This window comes from Chiloscyllium plagiosum, unplaced genomic scaffold (genome assembly GCF_037043375.1).
Source record: "Chiloscyllium plagiosum isolate Xiang-an unplaced genomic scaffold, Cpla_swu_hap1 HiC_scaffold_19, whole genome shotgun sequence".
In the NCBI taxonomy this organism is placed as follows: domain Eukaryota; kingdom Metazoa; phylum Chordata; class Chondrichthyes; order Orectolobiformes; family Hemiscylliidae; genus Chiloscyllium; species Chiloscyllium plagiosum.
Window position 1 is genome coordinate 26,770,353 of NW_028270157.1, and position 20,545 is coordinate 26,790,897.

The 20,545-nt window shown below is 39.6% G+C and overlaps 1 protein-coding gene across 8 annotated transcripts in view; it reads left to right on the forward strand.

Moving 5' to 3' along the window:
* The window catches only part of ppfia2 (PTPRF interacting protein alpha 2), a 543,269-nt gene that overhangs the window by 359,076 nt on the left and 163,648 nt on the right, over positions 1–20,545 (forward strand). For all 8 annotated transcript variants that reach the window (XM_087997151.1, XM_043709676.2, XM_043709677.2 and 5 more), the window contains 2 exons: positions 8,768–8,851; positions 12,206–12,337. In XM_087997151.1, the coding sequence (XP_087853277.1) occupies positions 8,768–8,851; positions 12,206–12,337 (216 nt within the window). The remainder of the gene's footprint in view (positions 1–8,767; positions 8,852–12,205; positions 12,338–20,545) is intronic.

Below are 20,545 nucleotides of genomic sequence, written 5' to 3' on the forward strand. Positions count from 1 at the left end.
CCAAACGGCTAAGAGGGAAATATTATTTGCAAAACAAAGGTTATATGACTTTGGCGATAAACCTGGTAGATACTTAGCATTTCTTGCAAAGATAAAGAAGGCCCCTCAAACTGTTACGTCTATCAAGGAAAGTACGGGTATTTTGACTCATGATCACAAAAGGATTAACACAATCTTTAGAAAATTTTATTCTGATTTATATAAATCGCAGGATTGCGAAGCGAGGACTAGGAGGATGCAGTCATTTTTAAAAATCCTGACCTTTCCGGACTTAACTCTGGAACAGGTATCGGTCTTGAATGTTCCCCTAACAATCCAAGAAATACTTGACGTAATCAGGCAACTTCAGAGCAGTAAGGCACCTGGCCCAGATGGCTTTCAAGCTGAATTCTATAAAGAATTTACAGGAATATTGGCTGGTCCACTTATGGACATGTATAACTATTCATACAGTCAGGGCTGTCTCCCGCCTTCGTTGAAAGAGGCAAATATCTCTCTTATCCTCAAAAAATGAAAGGACCCAGAAGATTGCGCGTCATATAGACCAATATCCTTGCTAAATGTAGATTTTAAAATCCTGTGTACCACATTAGCATTGAGGCTAGAAAGGGTATTGTCACATATTATAAAGGAAGATCAGACGGGGTTTATTAAGGGCCGTGGATCATCCAATAATGTCAGAAGGGTTTTGAATGTGATTCAAGCCTGCCATCAGGGAAAGATACCAGGAGTAATAGTCTCATTAGACGTGGAAAAGGCATTCGACAGGGTTGAATGGTCATATTTGTTTTACACATTGGAAAGGTTTGGCTTTGGGAAGGTGTTTACCAAATGGGTCTCAACATTATATAGTCATCCCAAGGCAGTTGTGATTACCAATGGATTAGGCTCGGATAGCTTCAGTGTGGATAGGGGCTGCCGTCAGGGATGTCCTCTCAAACCATTGCTATTTACGCTAATAATTGAGCCACTAGCAGAAGCTATACGGGCTGACCCTAATATAACAGCCCCAAGGATTGGTATAGGTAAACATAAAATTACCCTTTATGCAGATAATGTTCTTCTATTTCTCAGTAATCCTTTGATGTCTGTGCCTCGCTTAATCCAAGTTATTAATACATTTAGTGTATTTTCAGGCTACAAAATTAATTTCTCAAAATCGGAGGCTATGCCAATGGGTGGCCTTGCTAGTATATCCCACTTATTGGACGGATCCCTCTTTCCCTTTCGGTGGTCCCTGGAGGGTTTCTTATATTTAGGCATTTTCATTACCCCAGTATTTGGTCAGTTATACAAGGCTAACTTTGTGCATTTACTTGAAAGGATAAGGCCGGACCTCCAGCGATGGGGAGACCTTCCAATTTCCTGGCGAGGTAGAATAGCACTAATTAAAATGAATGTCCTGCCCCGTCTCTTATACCCTATGAGAATGCTTCCGGTGATGCTGCTGAGGCTGGCACTATGTAAGTTGTATGGCTGGCTGCGTTCCTTTATCTGGAATCATAGACGGCCCTTCATTAAGCTGAAGAAGCTACAGCTTCCACAGGCAAGGGGCGGATTGGATTTCACGGATTTTAGGAAATATCAGTTAAGTTCCCTATTAAGCTCCCTAGCTGATTGGGTCTTGTCTGACCCGCAATCAATCTGGCTGGACATCGAGGCTTCTCAAGTAAAATGCCCACTTATTAACCTTTTATTTTCAGACAAGAGGAAAATCATTACGGACCACTGTAAAATCCCTATAATACTAAACACAATTAAAGCTTGGAATATAATGTGGCAAAATGAGGGCAACTCACATAAAACATCCCTCTATGCTCCGATAGTGGGAGCATGGGGATTTCAACCGGGGCTTACAGATGCCACTTTCAAACTCTGGAGATTGAGGGGTATCTCATGTTTAGGAGATCTGTTTAAAGAAGAGGTCCTGATGTCTTTTGAACAGCTGCGTCAGAAGTTTGGATTACCTAATGGAGACCTGTTTTGATACTTCCAAATTCAAAATTACATACAGAAGAAGACTACATTATTAGATAGTCTTTATGAATCAGATAGAGAACATAGAGTGCTATGGCCAATGGGGGTATCTTCCGTCAGTACTACTTATCATTTATTACATGATGAAGTATTGGGAGATTATGGACAATCTGCTTAAAACATGGGATCAGGATTTGGAACTAGAAATCTCTATAGAAACGTGGAATGACATTTGGGAAAACGCTAGAAGAATCACCATCTGCATCAGAACTCAGGCCATTCAGTTGAAGATACTTCATAGGGCCCATATAGCATCGGATCGATTGGCAAAATTTAAGGCAGGAGCATCTCCAATGTGTCCCAAATGTAAAATAGAGTGGGCATTCTTGTACATTGCTTATGGACCTGTCATAAGATCCATAGATATTGGACTAAAGTAGCAAGTGGTCTGACAGAAATCTTAGGAACCGAAATTAGAGTGGACCCTGTATCTCTCGTTTTGGGCTTTTTGAACTTACCCTCCCTGGATATGCACGGGAAGAGATTATTTTCTATTCTCTCTTTCTGTGCAAGGAAAAATATTTTGGTAAACTGAGGGGCCCCCCTGGACTTTCAAATTGGCACAGATTAATTATGGAATGTATTCCCCTTGACTTCCTTACAAATATGGTGCACCAAAAGACCGCATTATTCCATAAAATATGGCAGCCCTTCTTGAATTATATAACTACAGATATTTCGGCCATCCTAATAAAAGCTTTTATTTAATTGAGATGGCAAACCTGGCTGGTCCGGGGCACCTTGGGAGAGCAATCCTGCACGAATACGGGTTTTGTTACATTTGATGTTAATATATTCCAAGCATGTATCTCACTACCCAATTTCTGTGTTATCCGTCAGTTGTTTTTTTTTCTCTTATTTGAATAGTGTAAGAGACTTAATTATACACTCTGGTTACTTGTAGGTTAGATTAGTAGTTAGTTGAGTTTTGTTTTTTTTCTCGGTATTTTTCTTTTGTTAAATTTTGGAAATTATTTATTTAAGATTTAATTGTATATCAATGTTTATACTTGGTTTTTTTATTTGTAAACTTGTAAAAATATGTTAAATTTTCAATAAAAGTATCTATAAAAAAAAAGGAAAGCACAAAATTTAGTGAATAAAACCAAGGAAAATCCAAAGATATTTTAGAAATACATAAAGAGCAAGAAAATAGCTAAGGAAAGAGTGGGGTCCATTCGCAAACCAAAAAGATAACATGTCAATGAAGACAGAAGATATGAGCAATATTCTCATTGTTAATTGTATGCTTTCCTGATTCTGGGCATCATTGATGAGGCCTGCATTCATTACCCTTCCCTATTTACCCTTAAGCAGGTGGTGGAAAGTTGCCTTAGGGTGTAGATGGGGAAGTGCTATTGGGGAAGGAGTTCTGGGATTTTAGTTCTGCATGGAGAAACATGATATAGATCTAAATCAGAATGACGTGTGGCTCACAGGAGAACTGGCAGGTCGTGGTCATGATGCTTCTGCTGCTCTTATATCTTATGAAGATCTTACACCTGTTTGTAAAGGTTGCAGATTTGGATCATGGTTGAAGATTTTTGAATATGAAAAGCATAGCTCCCACTGTGCACCAGTGGTTGAGAGAGTGAATGTTTTGTTTGGTAGATGGGGATGTTGATTACGCAGGCTGTTTTTCTGAGATGTCATCAAACTTCTTGAGTACTGTTACAACTGCATTCCTCTAGTCAAGTGGAGAGAATTGTATCACTCACCATCTTGTGTCTTGTGGAAAAGAGACCAGAGGTGGTTACTTGCTTCAGCATTTCTATCCTGTGACCAACTTTTATAGCCATCGTAGTCATATAGTTGGTATAGTTCTGTTTCTGGTCAATGGTAGCTCCCAAGATGCTTATAATTGAGGATTCAATGTAGCATCACCAATTAAATTAGATTCCTTACAGTATGGCAACAGGCTCTTCAGCCCAACAACCCAGCCAGACCCATTACCTTACATTTACCCCTGAATAATGCACCTAACTCTATAGGCAACTTAGCATAGCCAATTCACCTGACCTGCACATCTTTTGGATTGTGGGAGGAAACCCACGCAGACACAGGGAGAATGTGCAAACTCCACCCAGATCGTCGCCCGAAGTGGGAATCAAACCCGGGTCTCTGGCGCTGTGAGGCAACAGTGCTAACAACTGAGTCTCCATGCCGCCCTTAGGTACAATTATCACCCACATGGGTGGATCCTTGGCCAGAGGTGCATAATGTGGTGGAGGTCATGGGAGAGAGGAATGAATGGGTCTCAAGCAAGACAGGACATTGGTCTCAGTAGCTATCTTTTCCACATCCCCCTCTTCCATTACCCTTCCCTTAATTAGGCACTGAATGACTTTGAACAAGGGATGATACAAGAGCAAACAAGCAAACATGTCAGTTCTGCCATCCTATCGTGAATTTGGTAGAGAGCAGAAGCCAAAAGTAGTATGGACCCCACTCACGATCTTCATGGCTGACTAAATTTGCCCCTGCCACCTAATTTACCAAAAGGGAGAACACACAATTCCAATCAGATGTGAGCTCGATCAAATGATGGAGTCAGGGATATTAGTGGAGAGTCCCAACTAGAGGGATCAAGATGTTCTAAGTCTGTGCAACTGGGCACGTGCTGAACCGCAGGGGCCAATGCCAAAGAGGGAAATTCTGAAGCAAAGGGGAAAATATCTATTAGATTAGATTAGATTAGATTACTTACAGTGTGGAAACAGGCCCTTCGGCCCAACAAGTCCACACCGACCCGCCGAAGCGCAACCCACCCATTCCCCTACATTTACCCCTTTACCTATCACTATGGGCAATTTAGCATGGCCAATTCACCTGCCTGCACATCTTTGTGACTGTGGGAGGAAACCGGAGCACCAGGAGGAAACCCATGCAGACACGGGGAGAACGTGCAAACTCCACACAGTCAGTCGCCTGAGTTGGGAATTGAACCCGGGTCTCTGGTGCTGTGAGGCAGCAGTGCTAACCACTGTGCCACCGTGCCGCCATGTCTATGTTAATCCAGAAGTTCCCGAGGCCATGTATTTCCTTAAAGAGAGATCAGTTCTGATGAAAAGTCATTGACTTGAAATGTTGGATTGGATTTTCACAGAGTCGCATAAATTCCACAAAATTCCTATATAACCCAAGTAAAATTAAATGAAGTAACTGGTAATGTGATGAAGGAAATTGCCCATTTTTAGTTTTTTTTATATGAAGAGCAGTTGAATTTCTTGTTAAAGGTTCGAGGCTTGGTTCAGTGGCAACACTTTTACTTCAGAGTCTAAAGACCATAGGATCAAAAGCCAACCTAGAAGTTTAAGCACACAATTCAGACTGCACTTTGATGCTATACTGAGGGAGTGATGCACTGTTGAAAGTGCAAACCATTGAATGAAACATTATACTGAGATCCGTTCTGCCCTGTCAGATGGATGTAAGTGATCCTATGTTCACGAAGTGCCTCTCTCATTATCTTCATCCACATTCTTCAAGAAGGAAGTAGAGACAATCCTGGTAATTATAGAACAATGAGCGTTACTTCGGTTGTGGGTAAGTGTTGGAAAAGGTTATAAGAGATAGGATTTATAGTCATTTGCAGAGGAATAAATTGATTGGGGATAGTCGACATGATTTTGTGAAGGGTAGATCATGCCTCACAAACCTTATTGAGTTCTTTGAGATGGTGACCAAACAGCTGATGAGGATGAAGCAGCTGATGTGGTGTATGTGGGTTTCAGTAAGGCGTTTGAAAAGGTTGCCCACAGTAGACTATTAAAGAAAATACGGAGGCATGGGACCGAGGGTGATTTAGCTATTTGGATCAGAAGTTGGCTGGCTGAAAGAAGACAGAGAGTGGTGATTGATGGAAATGTTCACCTTGCAGTTCAGTTGCTAGTGGTGTACCATAAGCATCTGTTTTGGGGCCACTGTTCTTTGTCAATTTTATAAATGACCTGGATGAGGCCGTAGAAGGATGGCGCTAAGGTCGGTGGAGTTGTGGATAGTGCTGAAGGGTGTTGCAGGTTACAGAAGGATGTAGATAAACTCTAGAGCTGGGCTGAGAAGTGGCAATGGAGTTTATTGCAGAAAACTGTGAGGTGATTCACTTTGAAAAGAGCAACAGGAATACAGAGTGCTGGGCTAATGGTGAGATTTTTGGTGGCGTAGATGTGTAGAGAGATCTCAATGTCCATGTGCACAGATCCCTGAAAGTTGCCACCAGGTTGATAGGGTTGTTGAGAAGGCATACAGTGTATTAGTTTTTATTGATAGAGGGATTGAGTTTCGGAACTACGAGGTCATGCTGCAGCTGTACAGAACTCTGGTGTAACCACACTTAGAATATTGCATACAGTTCTGGTCACCGCATTATAGGAAGGATTTGGAAGCTTTGGAAAGGGTTCAGAGGAGATTTACTAGGATGTTGCCTGGTATGGAGGGAAAGTCTTATGAAGAAAGGCTTAGGGACTTGAGGCTATTTTCATTAGAGAGAAGAGGTTGAGAGGTGACTTAATAGAGACATATAAGATAATCAGAGGTTGGATAGTGAGAGCCTTTTTCCTTGGATGGTGAGGGCCAGCAAAAGGAGACATAGCTTTAAATTGAGGGATGATAGATATAGAACAGATATCAGAGGTAATTTCTTTACTCAGCAAGTTGTAGGGGCATGGAACACACTGCCTGCAACAGTAGTATGCTTGCCAACTTTAAGGGTTTTTCAATGGTCATTGGATGGACATATGGATGAAAATAGAATAGTGTAGGATAGATGGGCTTCAGATTGGTTCCACAGGTCGGTGCAACATCGAGGGCCGAAGGGCCTGTACTGTGCTGTAATGTTCTATGTTCTAAATTTATCACTCAATAATCACCAGAAACAATCTTTCTAGTTATTTATCTCATTGCTGTTTGTTTGACTTTACTGTTCACAAATCTAACATTACTTATGTTTTAACTGTGTCTATATTTCAAAACTACCCAATTACCAGCAAAATATTTTGATCATAGAAAAAGGAGAGAAAGTAGGCCTAGTGGTCTGTTGAGCCTGTTCAACATGTTGAGTTTTTGAAAGAAAATATATAAGTTCAGGTTATTTATTTATTCAGGAAATAGTTATAACAGTAATCTAAACAAGAATTGAAATATGACTAAGTAAATATTAAGCAGTTCACCTACTGACTCAACTGAAGCACATAATTAAAGTCCTTTGTGGATTGTTTTACTCTATGATGTACATTGTTTAATGTTTGGATGGACATTTTAAATGTTTAAGTCCCACAATAGTTATCGGTATGGATATAAACTAACCCAAGTATACCACGATATATGGTAAACAATATTAGTAGAAGATTTGTGATTATGAAAGTATTATACCATCAATAAATTATTTGTAAAAGCAAACTACTGGAAATACTGGGAATCTGAAATACAAACAGAAAGTGTTTTGAAGTCTCAGCAAGGCAGACAGCATTAGTGAAAAAAATTAATGACTGATTGATTTGATGTGCCCATCTAGCAGCTAGAGGGGTGGTAGCAATTAGCCATAACCAGAGGCCTCAAAGAGATTTAATTCTAATTGGGCAATCTGAAGGCTGTCATTGGGGTTCCTAGCCCCTGCAATCTGAATATCCTAGTTTAGGGTACAGCTTGATGATCAAAGGCCATCATTTTTACAACACTGACAATGAGGCAATTACGTAGCCTGAAGTGGCCAAGTGATCTCAACAATGCCTAATTTTCTAGATCATTTCCCCTTTCCACCCTCATATCATCTCCCAGACCAATTTCAGGGCAGTGGGGATTAAATTCCAATCAGTGTTTCTGTTCAGTAACATTTCACTAAATGGTCCTAAGCAGAACAGTAATAAACAAATGTTTATATTAAACAATTAGCAGATGATTACAGGAAAATGTTGCATCCATCATTTGCAATAAGTTTTTATTCACAGAGGTGACCAAATTGTTTTCCCTCCATAAACTTGCATTGAACCCCAGCTTACATTTTGAACTTGCTAGAGAAAAATTAATTACAGAAGCGAAAACATTGCAACAACATTTTGATATTTGTTTCAGTTGGTGAACCTCCATGTAATTAACTATTTTTGTATAACTGTCATGATTTTAGAAATGCTACTGTTTGTGCAGTTAGTGTATGGCTTTTTAGTCATTCTTTTTGTTTTCAACATTATGTGTTGTATTTTATTAAGCATTTGTGTCTTTAGTTCTGATTTTCGATTTGTCCCTCTTTTCCTTGACTTGTCAGTCTGACCCAACCTCTTCTACTTCATCTGATGATTATCCCTATGTTTTGGAAGCAAACCTGCAAGAAATGATCACCATGCTTAGGAAGGTAGTCTTGCTGGATGATAATTAGATTCTGTTATTTTTTTCATTGTGCAGCTTTGTGCTTGACAAGCTTGATTTGTTAAAAATAGCAGGATTTTGATTTAACCATGAAAATCCAGCATGTTGTTACATATGGCTGAACTCATTCATTCATGAAAATATTTTTGAAATGTATAAGAAAATATTGCTAATGCTTAGGTGTTATAGACTACAAGTTCACAAACATTAAGCAATTATCTCCAGCTGCCTGCTTAAATCTGAACATGAGTCCTCGGACCGCGTAGGCTTGAGCTTGGCTTGTTTCTTTCTTGTTTAAAGTAATCACATGTACATTGACTTGGGTAAAATAAAATTGAGGTCTATTCAGCTTTTTCAATTTGTGTTACAGGCTGAAGAGAGGCATGGCAGTATAGAAGAACGTTTGAGGCACTTAGAGACTCAGCTTGAAGAAAAGAATCAGGAACTTCAGAGAGTAAGTCATATTAAGAAAATGAGACAAAAGAGTGAAACCTAGATTACACTACATTAATTATTTCCATTTTTACTCGTTGTATTTCTAGTTTAAGGGTTGCTTCTATAAATGGTTGTGAATGGATTGTTTCTACTCCCAGACTTGGGAAATATGCTGACGGTACTGTATTTTGAATTTAATTTGTGGTTCCTGTGTAAGGCTAATGTTTGAGATACTTTGACAATAATTGGATGAGTTTCAAGTCTCAGGGCTCTTATGGTGCAGTGGTGTATCCCTGTCTCTGCCTATTTTTCTGGGATGTTGAATACCCTTGCAATCATCAATCACCATAGCCCATTCCATTAACAATATCACCGTCATGTCCCCCATGTTTTTCCAATAGCCACTCACCCAGTGCTTCACATTCCATACATTAACGATGGAAATTGCTTTATGTTACTTTTCACTTCTCACCACTTAGTAAAATCCTTCATTTCATGGATACTAAGAAAATGATATATTGTGCAATGTGAATAAGACTTGTAATACTTGTAACACTTAGGTGGGCACTGCAGGGGATATACTATTTTATTTGTCCCTCCAATTCCATTTGATTTAGACTCCTCCATTTCTCCACACCGTCCCTTGATGTTAGCATTGTTCTTAACAGGCTTTACCTGCAAATATTCAATAGGTCACACAAGTGTTTTCCTGGTGGTGGAAAAAATATATAATAGTACTGTCTATTCACAATGCTGTCTTCATTTTTTGTCTCACTCTAAAAAAAATTTTAAAATACAACCACCATGATTTGGGGGAGAAAAATGTAAGGGAGCACATGTTTAATTTTTTTTCCAACTGCTGTAGCTGTTTGTTTTTTATCAGCCAGCCCCATTTAACTCACAGCAAAACAGATGACAGCACTGCCTAACAGGACATCTTATAACATTTTTCAATGCATTGTAGTGCCTTTTCCATTGGAAAAAAACTGCAAAGTCTGTGAACAAATTAGTAAGACTGGTCAATATAAGGGACAACTTGCATTTGAAAGACAAATTCCACTGATGAATAACATTAAAAACAAATCAATGCTACCTAAAAGTGGGATTTAAGAAAATGCTTTATACTCACCTGTCAGAATGTTCTAGTGGAGAGGGGATTCAGTTGAAGAGAAGGTTAAAAATATCAAAGAGAGGTGAGAGAGGAGAGGTGAACAGAGGGATAGAAGCCACACATGGGCAATAAGTATGGGGTTTAAATAAGCATTAGGAATCAGCACAAGCTTGGTGGGCCACAGGACCTGTTCCTGTGCACTATTGTATTGTATGAAAAGAGATCTCATATTTAAGGATCTGCCAGGAGGCTGTGATCACAATATAGTAGAATTTTATGTTAGAGTTTGAGAGAAACCATTCGGCTTGCAAACCAATGTCTTCAACATAAATAAGGGCAATTACTGAGGTATGAAGTAACTCTACAGGGAAAATGGACAAAGTACAAAAGTAGATGAGGCAGACCAGTAAAAAAAATCATAACTGTGCAATAATTTCTTCCAATCAAAAAGAAATTGAACCATCAAAACCAACATAAATGTTAACAATGGTAGTCAAGGAGAGTATGCAATCAAAAACTAAGGTAGACAATATGTGGTAGGTCAGAGGATGGGAATTTTTCAGGAATGAGCAACAATGACTAATAAGCTAATAAAGAGAGAGAAACTTGATTATAAAACTAAATTGGCAAGAAATACAAGAAAAAGGCAGCAAGAATGTCTATGGGTATGTAAAAAGAAAGTAGCTAAAATGCATGTAGGATCTTTGGAGGATGAGGAACAGGGAAATAGCAGATAATTTAAACCAATATTTTACATCAGTTTTCATGGTAGAAAACTCTATAAATGTCCCAAAAGTTTCAGAAAAGCAAAGTTTGGAATGAAAATACTTGGAACAGTCACTTTTGTGAGGGACAAAGTATAGGTATTTAACAAGTTAATAAATGACAGACAGACAAATCATCAGACTGGATGGCCTACATCCAAGAGTTTTGAAGGAAGTGACTGTTGAGAAAGTGGTGACATTGCTCCAACTTTTCCACAACTCACTGGATTCTGGAAGGGTTCCAGCAAATTAAAAAAAACATAAATGTAACACCCCAGTTCAAGAAGGGAGGGAGACAAAAAGCAGGAAACTATAAGCCAGTTAGTCCAATGTGTCATCGGGAAAATGCTAGCATCTATTATTAACAAATAAATTACAACACATAAGATCATAGGAAGTGGGAGCAGGAGAAGGCCATTCAGCTCATCAAGTCTGCTAGACCATTCAGTGAGATTATGGCTGATCTGATAATCTTCAAGTCCATTTTCCTGCCTTTTCCCGACAATACTTAATTCCCTTACTGATGAAACATCTGTCTATCTCTGTCTTGAAGATGGTTAGTGACCCAGCCTCAATCCTCTATGGTAAATAATTCCACAGAATCAGTATGCTCTGAGAGAAGAAATTCCTCATCATCTTTGCCCTAAATATATGACCCCTTATTCAGAGATTATGCCCTATGATCCTGTACACTCTCACAAAGGGAAACAGTTGTTCTGCATCCACTCTGTCAAGTCCCTTGAGAATATTGTATGTTTCAGCAAGGTCACCTCTCATTCTTCTAAATTCAAGTGAGCACAGTTCCAATCTACTCAACTTCAACTTGTGTTGTACTATTCCATTGTCTGTTCTTGTGACCCACTGCTGATTTTAGAAATTGCTGCTCAAAACAAATTGACTTAGATTATTCTTTTCATAAAATATCACATTTAAAATTTACTTTTTTTTTCCTGACCTCATACTTTGGATTCAGAACACATGAGAAAATCTGTAGTGTACTGATGGGATTCCATTAGTTTTTAGTTTAGACAAGTACAATAGGAACAATACAAGACTGTAATGATCATTGCAAATCTGGGATATTCGGTCTGAAACTAAAATATGTCACCAGCAAATTAGCGACAAGTTGATGCCTTCAAATAAGTGGAATCAAAAGACAATGAAAATATAAGGAAGCAATCTAATTGGAAAATTTGTGTCCAAATGCATATCAAATGAAAAATGGTTTCATGACAAACGCAATACCATATAAAGACAAATTGGTCTTGCTAAATTGTAATAAAATATAGAACACTATATAGCAAAAAGATTAATCCACAGTACTGGCTGAATCCAGTTTGAATAAATGACAGAATCACCAAGTGATTATAGTACATAAATTGCTGTTTTCTTGGATTTGTCAAATAAATTATGAAGTGTAATTATTCAAGCTTGTGATTAACTTTCAGTATAAATTTAAATGTTTTCCAAAACTGCTTTTTTAACTTTCACGCTTTAGGCCCATCAAAGAGAGAAAATGAATGAAGAGCACAATAAGAGACTGTCTGACACAGTGGACAGATTGCTCACAGAGTCAAATGAGCGACTTCAACTGCATCTAAAAGAGCGAATGGCTGCATTGGAAGACAAGGTAATACTTAAAACATTTGATATGGTATTCAAACTATTAATGTTTAATTTCAAAATAATAATTTACTTTTGGGATGTTGACATGGAAGTTAGTCTGAAACAGTATTAGAAATTGCTGAATTCTCGTTAGGCCTGACTTTTTGTTAATCATACTCGTGTGCTTAAATGATTATGAACCATCTAATATTGAGATGGCAGCAGAATAGGATGCTTCAGCCAGAGGTCCTATGTACTTTTTCTGTTTCTCTTTTGTTTCCCTTTCTGAATTTTTTTCAAAATTTTTACTTTAAACTTGCAGGTAGTCCTCCCATAACACACATTTATTAAATATGATTTGTCTGTAACATGATTTGTGAATTGCCAACATTTGTTTCATAAAGCGAACTCCGTTCGCTGTTACGCGATTCTCATCCCCGGTGCTAGGTGTCATGCTGTGTGGAGAATAGGACTCCATGTCAGCATCACATGATCAGCCTGCTCGTGCCCTTTCCCCTGAAGAGCTTCATGAAAGGTATTGTGAAATGTTTGTGGTAGTGGATTTGGAAAAAGCATTGTGAAAATGTCTCTACAGCCTGAGAACTAGATGCTGGGAACAATCTGTAATTTAAAAACCTAAAGAGTTGAGATAAAAGTGAAATTTCACTGGAATTGACAGTAAAAGGACAGTGTTGAGGAGCAGTTTGAAACTTGGCCTTTTTGTTTGTGTTAAGAGCTTTTATCTCTTTTTGTTTAAAAAAAAATGTTTAGATGTTAAAGAATATTTGCAAACTCGTGTGAATCTCTTTCGATGACCAATCACAATGGTAACCAGTTGCAAAAAGCTACCAGTACAGGGGCTTGGACATGGTCAGTCAGCTGCTCAGGGTGGTCAGAGTCAAGAAACTTGACACATAGTGTGTGTGGGAGAGAAAGGTGGGTGGCACACTGTTACTTCTGGTGCATGTGTGGAGATGTCCTGAGGGGATGAGTAGGTTGTGCAGAAGATATTCAGGATCAGATGTTAGCGAGGATGATAGTGAGTGGGGAAGATGTTGCAGGAAAGGGTGGGTACAGTGGCAGAGATAGGGTGAGGTATCAATGAGAAGATGGTGACACTTTCATTGGCAAAGTGGAGGAGGTCATTGATCATCTTCCTACATTCTGAGCATTCCTTCAGATGGTTTAGCCTGCACTGGCCTGGATGCTAACCCTGGTCCAAGTTGGTATGGTTCCAGAAGACTAGTGTCGTCTATTGTCCTGGAGAAAAGGACATCCTGCCTCTGCATCACCCCATGCCATCAGCAGCATCACTATGTCCCTGCCCACAAAGAGAGGCACCAATTTTCTGTTGTCTGCCACGTCCAGGTCCAATGTCAGTAACCATGCAGGCTGCTCTGGACTGACAGCGCTTGACTGGGTGCACAATATCTTTTTAAAGATGGTGCTGCACCACGGATGTTAGTCAATTCTGGAATATCCAGGAAGTGGTGAGTTGTTTTGGAAATGCCAAATGATATGATGGTGCTAGAATGTGAGAGAGAAGTGGTTTGGGTAATAAATCAGGTGGGCTTTGTAAATTAAGGTGATAGATGTCCCCAAGCATCCTGATGTGAAACCCTCTGAAAAACTTGACAAAATTCACACTTAGTGAAAGAGATTAAGCCCTTGAAATGTCAAGCCAGGTTTCATTTTGGGATCTGACTTGTGCAGTGTTACCACTGGATGAGATCAGAAGACTGGCTAGAATGTAGTGCAGCCAGCAGATATAGATGCCAGTCGAGAGTAATCAGTTGAAGCCTGCACTATATATTACCATACAACAGGTCAACATTTACTTAGACTGTGCTATAGTTTGTGTTAGGCTAACAACTAATATTTTTGTTTCAATTTTTACTGGTATTTTTGGTGGTTCACCCCAACCTTGTTTTTCCCATGGACTCCATTATTTCTATTGCACGATTTTCTATAACACAGTGTCGCAAGAGAATGCAACTATGGTGTTATAGGAAAACTGCCTGTACTTGGAGTGGAATGGAGGATTTGACCTGCAGACCGGAGCCTGTCTGAGGAGAGTCCCAGACCAGGCCGGCATAGAAGGCAAGTCCCAGACCAGGCCGGTGTGGATTGCGATTCCCAGGCCAGACCAGAGAGGAAGGTACATCCCGGAGGTGAATCCTGGACCGGAGGCCAGTACAGGAGGCGAGTTCCAGACTGGAGACCGCTGCAAGAGGCAAATCCTGGATTGGAAGCAAGTCCTGGAGGCAAATCCCAGATTGGGTGTTGAGTCTTGGAGCCGAAGCCAGAATGGGAGATGAGTTCTGGACTGGAGGCCGACATGGGAGGCAAGTCCCAGACTAGAGGGCAATGTGGGAGGCGAGTCCTCATTTGAGTGCACTTGGCAATAAAGCTAACTCTATTCAATGGAGCCCAAATTAAGGCATTCATCTTGTGTGATGAAAAGGAATATTCAGCAATCATTCGACAAATTCATGGAACACATCTACTAACCAATGTAGAGTAACTGTGAAATGAAAGAAATGGTCCTTTTTGGATAAAGAAAATAATGTATTTAATTTCACAGGTCTCCAAGGTTTGGGGATTTGAGCTATATGGAGAGGCTGAATAGGCTGGGGCTATTTTCTGTGGAGCAACAGGGCTGAGCGTTGACTTTGTAGATGTTTATAAAATCATGCGGGCATGGATAGGGTGAATAGTCAAGGTCTTTTCCCCAGGGTAGGAGAGTCCAAAAGTAGAGGGCATAGGTTTAAGGTGAGAGTGGAAAGATTTAAAAGGGATCTAAGGGATAACTTGTTCATACAGATGGTGGTCTGTGTATGGAATGAGCTGCCAGAGGAAGTGTGGAGGCTGGTACAAATACCACATTTAAAAGGCATCGAGATGGGTATATGAATAGGTAGGTTTTAGAGAGATACAGTTCAAATGCTGGCAAACAGGACTAGATTTATTTCAGGTGTCTGGTCAGCATGGACGAACAGATGACCATGCTATACAGCTCTAGATTGTAAGTGCCATTATCTTTTTACTGTTCACTCACATGTAATCTAATTCTGCCACTGCACATTAACATCACCCCAAGATTAATAATCCAAGATACTCAGATTGTGAGTGGCATCTCTACTCAATGGTTGTTATCCACCTCATCTTCTTAAACTATTAACCCTTCCTGCCCTCTTCACTTCCTACTAATTCATTGAGGACCTCACCCCTCTTCTATTCCAACACCTCCAATGGTCTTCCTCCATTTTCACCTCACTCAATCCCTCCTTTTGTCTCATTGAAGGAGAAAATGTCTCATTACTGGGCAGAGAGGGTCTAGACAGAGTAGCTGATATTTGATTTCTCTCCCCTTGTGAGGAGAAGATCCATGAGACAACTGGAGAGGATTGAGACCAACTATGTGGGAATGTGAAAAAGTCCATGTCCAAGCAACCCAATAAGCTTCTTTGTCCTCTGGGTGTGTGTGTGCTATGCTGTCAGCTGCAACAACTTCTATTTTCTGGAGCACTCTCATGTACCTCATGTGTTTGAGGGTCCAGGTGCCTTAAAATATTGGTTACTGGGGCTGATGGAAGTCCACTGCAACCATGGTTCACATCATAATTGTACAGTTCCTAACTGATGCAGAACACTGATATAATGGCACCCAAAGATTTGACCAGGCCTTTAGAGGAGCAGTGTAGAGGGCTGTTGAAAATACTCTACTGCTGCTTGAACCAGTCTGCAAAGAACCTTCCATTGTGATCAGGATTGAATGTGCTGCATTATCCAGACACTGTGACCAATTGGAGCAGGAAATGAGGTGATGTGCTGGAATGCTGAGAAACTAGGGGAACTAGGAACAGTTTTCCAAAGAGGCGAATGAGGACATTGGAGAAGAAGAAGCTTTCCTTCTATTTGACAGAGTTCAGCTGAATTGATCACAATGAGGCAATCAGGATGTGATTCACACCTGGTTCAAATAGATATCGATCTGGGTGCGGAGACAATAGTGCATTATAAAATAGTCGTTGGTCATAATGGCAGCATTTAGTTTGCAATGTGAGGGCAGACTTTCAACCTTTTTTGTTTTTTTTTAGTTTCTTTTTGCTGTCTGGAAATTTAAACAAAAACTCAAGTTTGGAGCTGACTGACTGCATGGCTGTGTGTGATGTTTCCTTCTGGACAATGACAAGCTGTGTGTTTGCAGTGGGCACTGTGAACTGAGCAGTGGTGACTTAGAGTGTGGTGCCATAATAGTGTAGATGCAGTAACAGTACACTGCCAGTGATGGGCAACACTGGTTTGCCCTATAACAGAAAGTACTAAAGAAATGCAGCAGGTCTGGCAGCATCTGTATAGAGAGAGAGAGAGAGAGAGAATTAGAGTTAATGTTTTGAGTCCAGTGACGGTTCATCAGGATCGTCAAGGTACAATAGCCTTTTAATAGCTTGGTTGGATTGGTCTTTTGGCAAATATCTGCAGAGTGGTGATTTGTTCTAAGAACTACATGTGGGAAGAGGCAGATGGAAACGAATGTAAGGGGCACTCTGGGTGGGCAGGTAGTCAATAGGTTGTGTTTGTTAAGTTACGGCACAAGGTCTTGGCAGAAGTCTCCTGAGACACTCTGTCCAAAAAAACTCAACACTACTCTCACGTGAACAAAAAAAAAGTAAGGTTCGACCCCATAATTTTCACCAGATATTTTCTCCTTGCCTTTCTCAGGATAGGTATTAATTAAACCAAAAGAGAGAAATAATGAATAAGTAAATAAAGCATCAGTGCTGAGGGACAGGTTATGTTGTATAGCCCAAATAAGAGTTCTGTACACAAACGCACAGAGCGTAATGAACAAATCAAATGATTTGCAGGCACAAATTTAAATTGGAGATAAAAATGTATTAGCCATTCTGAGACATGGCTACAGGTTGCTCAAGATTGGAACTAATTTACAAGGGTGGTAGATTTACAAAACAGATAGGAAAAATGGTAGAGTGACTGCTGGATGGAGTACCCTTACTGATTAGGAACAAAATTAATTCAGTGGTAAAGAGGGATATAATAAGGGAAAAACATCTAGTGAAGATCATATGGGTGGAACTGAAAAAACTGTGAAGATTTTAAAACTGTAATAGGTGTTGTTTATAGATCCCCAGTAGCAGCCATAAAGCGCTAGATTGTATAAATATTAGACAAGTGTACAGGAAAGGCATGGGGAGAATTTGAATTTTAATAGATTGGGAGAGGCAGACTATAACCTGTCAGAAAGATAGTGAATTTCTGGAGCATATCTGGAATTGTTTCCGACAGCAAAATGTCCTGGATGCAACAAGCGGGGATGCAATGTTGGATATTATAATAATAAGACCACAAGACATAGGAATGCAAGTAAGGCTATTCGGCCCATCGAGTCCACTCCATCATTCAATCATGGCAGATGGGCATTTCAATGCCACTTACCTGCACTCTCCCTGTAGCCCTTAATTGTTTTCGAGATTAAGAATTTATCAATCTCTGCCTTGAAGACATTTAACATCCCAGCCTCCACTGCGCTCGGTGGCAATGAATTCCACAGGCCCACCATTCTCTGGATGAAGAAATGTCTCCTCATTTCCATTTTAAATTGACCCCTTCTAATTCTAAGGCTGTGCCCACAGGTCGTGGTATCCCCACCTGACGAAAACAAATTCCCAGCGTGCACCCTTTCTAAGCCATGCATTATCTTGTAATAATGAGTAATGAGCCAGATTTAATTAGTAACCTAATTGTGTGTGAACATTTATCAAACAATGATTTGAAAGAGTTTAGTGTAATATTTGAAAGCACAAGGCACAAATCAACTACGAGAGTTTAAGATATAAGGAAGGCTGGGATGAGACAAAGGCTGCCCACAGTAAACAGAAAATTTGTTAGTGCGAAAAACAATTGAAGAACAGTGGAGGATGTTTAAAGAAATATTTAACACAATACAAAACAGTTTAAGCCCCTGAGAGAGAAAAGCACTGTTCACAGTAAAAACAGCCTAGGGTAACTAAAGAGATAAGGGACGATATAAAACTAAAAAGGCTTACAGAAATGCAAAACTCAGCGCAGATGCTGTCAAATGGGAATGATTACTGTGTGGAGTTTGCACATTCTCCCCGTGTCTGCGTGGGTTTCCTCCGGGTGCTCCGGTTTCCTCCCACAGTCACAAAGATGTGCGGGTCAAGTGAATTGGCCATGCTAAATTGCCCATAGTGTTAGGTTAAAAAAGGGGTAAATATAGGGGTATGGGTGGGTTATGCTTCGGCGGGTCGGTGTGGACTTGTTGGGCCGAAGGGCCTGTATCCACACTGTAAGTAATCTAATCTAATCTGATACAAAGACGAGCAAGGCCACAAAGCAGCTTATATTCGCTACTAAAAGGGATGTTGAAAGGAAAGTTGCAAGGGACATAAAAATCGATAAGAAGTTTTATAGTTACACAAAGGGAAAGCAGGTGGTCAGGAACGATCAATGTTGGCCTATTAAAGACTGAAAGTAGGGATATTGTCAATAACTTTGGGAAGTGGCAAATATGTTGAATAATTATTTTGCCCCAATTTACAGTAGGAAGGATAGCTTGCTGGAAGTCAAGAAGAATTAGTGGATTGGGGACTGGGACTGAATAAAATTAACATAAATAAAACATTGGTAATGAGGAAATTAATAGAACTGAAATGTGCCAAATCCCCAGGACCTGACAGTTTCTGTCTGAGTGTGTTAAAATCCATTGTGGATACCGCAGTTATAAGCTTTCAGAGTTCCCTAGATACAGGAGTTATCCCTCAGGATTGGAACATTGCATGTCATTCTGCTTTTTAAAAATGATGAACGATGAAAACCAGGGAATTAGACATGATTTGGAGATGCCGGTGTTGGACTGGGATGTACAAAGTTAAAAATCACAAAACACCAGGTTATAGTCCAACACTTATATTTGGAAACACTAGCTTTCGGAGCGCTGCTCCTTCATCAGGTGGTTATGGAGAATAAGATTGTAAGACACAGAATTTATAGCACAAGTTTACAGTGTGATGTAACTGAAATTATACATTGAAAAAACCTGAATGGTTTGTAAAGTCTCTCATCTTTTAGAGTGACCATATTGGTTTCAGTTCTTTCATATGTAAATTGCAAACTTTTTTCAAAGTTACATTCTCAAGTAAACTTTAACAATTGGTGTCATATCTGACCAGATAATGTACTAGCTCATCTAACATTTGTGGTGGGGAAGCTGTTGGAGTCAATAATCAAGGATGGGGGGTAACTGAAAACCTGGAAAGGTTTCAGATTATCAGGGAGAGCTGGTATGGATTCGTGACAGGTGTGTCATACCTCACAAACCACATTGAATCTTTTGAAATGGTGACTGTGCTAGTAGACAGGGGAATGTCTATAGATGTTGTTTATCTAGACTTCCATAAGCATTTGATAAAATTCCCAATAAGAAAGTATTAAGTAAGGTAGAAGCCCATAGAATTGAGGGCAAATTAGTGACATGACTGGGAAATTGGTTGAGTGGCAGTGGACAGACAGTAGGGATAAAGGGTTGGTACTCAAACTGGCAAGATGTGACTCGTGTACCACAATAATCTATGTTAAATTATTCATATTATTTATTCATAACTTGAATAATGCCATTGAAAGTCAGATATCTAAATTTTCTGATGACAGGTGGCAAATTAGAAAGTATCGAGATAGTCTATCAATATTACTTTATAATGTTTTGCTTTGTGGATGAGCAAATTGTGGCAGATGGATTTCAACGTATGCAAGTGTAATGTTATCCATTTTGGACCAAGAAAGAATATATCTGGGTACTCTCTAGATGATATGAAGTTAAATACAATGCATGTCTGAAGAGATTTGAGGTTCAGGTGCAGAGATCTTTAAAATGCCATGAACAGGTGCAGCAAATTATCAAAAATGCTAATGGATACCAGCCTTTATATCTGGTGGAGTGGACTATAAGGACACAGATGTTATGCTGCAGCTATACGAAACCCTGGTTAGACCCTACTTGATGTATTGTGAGTAGATATGGGCACCACACCTTGACAAGGATATATTGGCCTTGGAGGAGTACAATGTATATTTATAAGTATGATATCTGGTATTCAGAGGTTAAGTTATGAATGAACTATTTTTATTGTAACTTGTATTTTACAGTGAGAAAAACAGTAAAATATAGTGATAAGCTTTTCCACTGTTG